This window comes from Peromyscus californicus, unplaced genomic scaffold (assembly GCF_007827085.1).
Source record: "Peromyscus californicus insignis strain IS unplaced genomic scaffold, ASM782708v3 Scaffold_4__1_contigs__length_199733344, whole genome shotgun sequence".
In the NCBI taxonomy this organism is placed as follows: Eukaryota; Metazoa; Chordata; class Mammalia; order Rodentia; family Cricetidae; genus Peromyscus; species Peromyscus californicus.
The window spans coordinates 170,455,946-170,460,720 of record NW_026294562.1 but is presented as its reverse complement, the minus strand read 5'-3'; the positions used below and the strand labels follow the sequence as shown (position 1 = coordinate 170,460,720).

The window sequence follows — 4,775 nt, the reverse complement described above, 5'->3', positions numbered from 1 at the left end:
GTCTGAGGGAGGAGAGCTGGGGCCTGGACCCCCGGGTCTGAGGGAGGAGGGCTGGGTCTGGACCTCTGGGTCTGAGGGAGGAGGGCTGGGCCTGGATCCCGGGTCTGAGGGAGGAGGGCTGGGCCTGGACCCCTGGGTCTGAGGGAGGAGGGCTGGGCCTGGACCCCTGGGTCTGAGGGAGGAGAGCTGGGCCTGGACCCCTGGGTCTGAGGGAGGAGGGCTGGGGCCTGGACCCCCGGGTCTGAGGGAGGAGGGCTGGGTCTGGACCTCTGGGTCTGAGGGAGGAGGGCTGGGAGCCCGGACCCCCGGGTCTGAGGGAGGAGGGCTGGGTCTGGATCCCTGGGTCTGAGGGAGGAGGGCTGGGCCTGGACCCCTGGGTCTGAGGGAGGAGGGCTGGGCCTGGACCCCTGGGTCTGAGGGAGGAGGGCTGGGCCTGGATCCTGGGTCTGAGGGAGGAGGGCTGGGCCTGGACCCCTGGTCTGAGGGAGTAGGGCTGAGCCTGGACCCCTGGTCTGAGGGAGGAGGGCTGGTGTCTGGACCCCCGGGTCTGAGGGAGGAGGGCTGGGATCCTGGACTTCTGGATCTGAAGGAGACTACAGTCTAGCTGCTGTGTCTGAGGGAGGAGGCTAGGGTCTGGTCTGGCTTCTGGGTCTGAGGGAGGAGGCTAGGGTCTGGTCTGGCTTCTGGGTCTGAGGGAGGAGGCTAGGGTCTGGTCTGGCTTCTGGGTCTGAGGGAGGAGGGCTGGGAGCCTGGACTCCTGGGTCTGAAGGAGGAGAAGGCTAGGGTCTGGCTACTGAGTCTGAAGTAGGAGAGCTTGGGGTCTGGAGCCCTGAGTCTGAAGGTGAAGGGCTGAGTTTGAGGAAGGAGGACTGGCCCTCAGCCCTTATTCTGAGGGAAGGGAGGCTGGAGTGGGTCCCCTGTGCCTGAGGAAGGAGAGCTGGATCCTCTTCCACTGGGTCTTTCAGAGAGCCCAGTTCTGGACTTTTGGTCTGAAGGAGGAGCCTGGAGTCTCTACTTCTATATCGAGGAGTGGAATTCACCTTGACTGCTGACTGCCCAGAATCGTGGGTCCTTTGTGGGGGAAGGTAGCTGGAACTTAAACCCCTGAATCCTGGGATGAATGGGACAGGGCTCTCAGAATTCGAGTTCTGGTGGAGCTGGGTCCTAAAAGCTGAGACATTGAGGCCTTGAGAGATTTCTGCTGTGGATCTGAATCTCTGAGGTTTAAGGCAGAGGGCTCCCGGGCCCGTTCTCCTGTATCTGGACACTAAAGAAAGAGAGTTGCCAAAATCTTGTTAACTATAGATGGCTGGGTCTTAGAACTGTGAAAACTTAGGCACAATAAACCTGTGACCTTGCCATTAACTCACAAGACCCTTCAGGACAGACTTCATGGTCTTGCATACCATCAATCTACCACGAAGTGGACACTTAGAGAAAACTGAGATTTAATCCCTGGCTGGCTGGCTGAACTGTGTCCTGTCCTCCATCAGTTCCCAGGTCCTGATTAGCTCTTCCCAGCCTCAGAGAAGCCATGGCAGCCTGCTGCATCCAGTGTTTCCTGTTCCTCTTCCTGCTGGGAGCCTCTCACTGGACTTGTATGTTGGGGGACATAGGGGAAACAGCTGTCCCACAGAGGGTGGGTTTCTGGTGAGAAGAGGCCACCCCACAGAGAAGGGCAGTTGATGGCTTTTATCTCATCTTCCCAGTGGCCCAAAATCTACACTGTGAGGTGGGTAGAAACCTGCATTTAGAAGACGATCCAGGCCGGACCTTTAACTGGACGTCGAAGGCTGAGAGGTGCGACCCGAACGAACTTTGCCAGGAAACTGTACTGTTGATTAAAGCAGGTAAAATGGGGACGGAGCGGTGGGTCTCGGTGACCGGTTCCTCATTTGCTGGACGGCAGCAGTCCAGTTGTCCAGTTTGGTCTCCAGGCCTAAAGCCACCTGACCTCGCCCATCTTCTCAGCTTCATTTCTTTCTCATCACTAATATTGCAACCCTCTGGCCGTATAGCTGACTCACTGCGGTGCTTGTCTCGAATACGTAAGGATCTCAGTTGAAGCCCCAGGACCCACATAAAAATGCCAGGCCTGGTGGCATGAATTTGTAATCCCAGCACTGGGGAGGCAGAGACGGGGGGATGATCCCTTGGGCTTGAGGGAAAGGGTGGCCATGTTATTTGCTCTCTCCCTGCCAAGCATCAGCCGCCGCCCCCCCCCCCCCCCCCATCCACTTTCTCTACTCCCTGTCTTGCAGAAGGAACCAAGACTGCCGTTTTGGCCAGTAAAGGTTGCGCTGATCAAGAGATCGAGTCGATGACTTTCATTCAGTACACCCCCCCTGCTGGCCTGATTGCTGCCTCCTACAGTAACTACTGCAATTATACCCTCTGCAACAACAGAGACAGCATTTCCCCGTTCTGGAAACCGCCAGAGACCATAGGTACCTGGGTACCGGGGAGATGAGCACGTCTGTCTTTTCTGTGTGTCTGCTTAGCATAGGCCTCAGTGGGCCAAATTCGAAAGAATCCCCCAGTCGGCATGGTCCTTTCCTGAGTTGGAAGTCCTTTGCAGTCCAAGCCCTCCTCGGGGCAGAGGGACATCAGTAAAGTCAGGATCGACTGGGAATGTGTTCGTTGAGCAGTAAGAGGTCTCCGTAAGTTTCTGGGGTGGTGGCGGGTAGTGGCATTCATTTTAACAGTTCGTGGGTTCGTCGCTGCTAGGTGACGCAGTCCAGTCCCCTAGTTTGGCATCCAGACCTTGTGTCTTCCAGGCATTGTGTCTTCTCACCTACAAGTGCCTCTCTCCCCTCTTGTGCCTTGAGTAGTATCTTAGACTCACAGTCACACTTTTTAACACTATAGATGGGTCAATAGGTGAAGTACTTGCCCCGCAAGCCTGGGGGCCTGTGTTCAGTTTCCCAGAACACACATAAAAATGTCAAGCATAGCAGCATGAGCCAGCTCTCAGAGGTGGAGGGAGACAGGAGGAGGATCCTCTGGCTTTGCTGGCCAACCAGGCTGGCCTAATTGGTGGGCACCAGGGCAGTGAGAGGCCCTGGCTCAGAGAGGGTGGACAGCGTTTCTGAGGATGATACCTGAAGCTGGCCTCTGGCCTCCACACTCATGCGCCGGTACATACACTTAAAAAGTAACTTTTTCTTAATGTAGATGGTATAGGTCATTAAAAAGAAAAAAAGCCAGTAGCATACTTTCTGTGCCCACCACCTGAACAGCAACCCTGTCCCACCTCTGTCTCAAGCCCGTGTTCTCACACAGCCTCCTTCTCAACTCAGATTCCAGCTCCTAGAACATGTTTACGGAAGCATCTTAGGCAGCAGGGCGGCCCTCCGCGTCTCTGACTATACCTTGCGTGCGTGCGTGCGTGCGTGCGGTACTGGGTTGTGACGCCGCTGATCACCCACAAATCTTTCTGCTAGAACTACCCTTTCAGCTCTGTCGCATGTGTCAGCAGAGTGTGGGAGTCATGTGGTCGCTGCGGTCTTCTTTAGTGTGTGTGAGTTCGCTCACCCACCCCGTGTGGACGTCAGCAGACAGCTTGGAAAGTCGGCTCTCTCCTGCCACCTTTGTATGGGTGCCAAGGATTGAACCCGGGCCTCCAGGCTTGCGAGATAAGCGCCTTTTCCTGAGGAAGAGAAAATCAACTGGGGAAGGGCGGGTGGGACTCAGCAATGGGCGTGGTTAGTGCGGCCTCCCCCGCACACAGGTGGAGGAGGGAAGGCAGCGGGGACAGGCTTCCCCAGGTGCTGGATACAGCCTTAACTCGCCTCTCTTTATCCCCGTCCAGCAACTTCTCGCATGTCAGGAGCCCTCCGCTGCCCAACATGTGTGGCCCTGGGGCCCTGTGCCAATGCCCCCTCTCTGCCCTGTCCCAACAGTACAACTCAGTGCTATCAAGGAACACTTGAACTCTCTGGAGGTAAAGGCCCCTCAAGGTTCTCGCACTTGGGGTTCCAGAGGTGAGGGAAGGCTGGGCTCCCCATGCCCTAAATCGTCTGTCTCTGTCGCCCCACCCCCTCTGGCTCATAGGAGGTATGGACTCCGTCGTGCACGTCAAAGGCTGCACCACAATGATCGGCTGCAGACTGATGGCTACAATGACCTCGGTGGGACCCATGACGGTGAAGGAGACCTGCAGTTACCACTCATTTCTTCAGCCCCGAAAGGCAGAAAGTAAGGCCTCCTGGATGCTCAGCTCACTGTGGCTGCTGGAGCTACTGTCGCCGGCATTGCTGCTGCCCCTCAACCACTTTGCCTGAGAGCACTGTGCCGGCCTGAGTAGGAAGGAGGGAGCCTTCTGTCTGCTGACCACCAATTTGAAGAGTGGGGGGTGGGGGTGGGGTTGAGGAGCAGAGAAATAGCATGAATGTATGTTGGATACAAATAATAAAGTTAGCACTTGGTTGTGAGATCATGTATGTGGTGAGGGGGCGTGGGGGATGGGAGTCCAAGGACACCTTTCAGAAGTGAGTTCTCTCCTTCCACATGTGGGTCCCAGGGATTGAACTGAGGTCCCTGGGCTTGGTGGCAAGCACTTTTATTCACTGGGCCTTTTCACCTACCCAAATTTGTGATTTGTGTATGCTTCAAGCCGTGCGATGGGGTTTTGGTGCTGAAGAGGGACTACTAACGTGTTGTTTCTAACATGCATTTTCCAGATAAGGAAACAGTTTGGATAAATTTGTATTTCTCACATTCACATAACTTTAGGCAAAGCCAGGCAAAGTGGTACATGGCTAGAATCCCAATAC

The 4,775-nt window shown here is 55.8% G+C and overlaps 1 protein-coding gene across 1 annotated transcript; it reads left to right on the top strand.

The window, feature by feature from the left end:
• Positions 1–1,534: 1,534 nt before the first annotated feature.
• Positions 1,535–4,283, top strand: Tex101 (testis expressed 101). Its single transcript, XM_052760302.1, has 5 exons — positions 1,535–1,598; positions 1,710–1,850; positions 2,262–2,447; positions 3,812–3,943; positions 4,054–4,283. The coding sequence occupies exons 1-5, from the start codon at positions 1,535–1,537 to the stop codon at positions 4,281–4,283; spliced, it is 753 nt and encodes a 250-aa protein (XP_052616262.1).
• The last annotated feature ends 492 nt before the right edge of the window (positions 4,284–4,775 follow it).

What these genes read in the sequence shown, in the direction of transcription:
- Tex101 (XM_052760302.1), top strand. Translation starts at nt 1,535, where the DNA reads ATGGCAGCCTGCTGCATCCAGTGTTTCCTGTTCCTCTTCCTGCTGGGA. An exon ending in TGTACTGTTGATTAAAGCAG is followed by an intron (nt 1,851 to 2,261) that starts GTAAAATGGGGA and finishes CCTGTCTTGCAG; the next exon opens with AAGGAACCAAGACTGCCGTT. An exon ending in GAAACCGCCAGAGACCATAG is followed by an intron (nt 2,448 to 3,811) that starts GTACCTGGGTAC and finishes ATCCCCGTCCAG; the next exon opens with CAACTTCTCGCATGTCAGGA.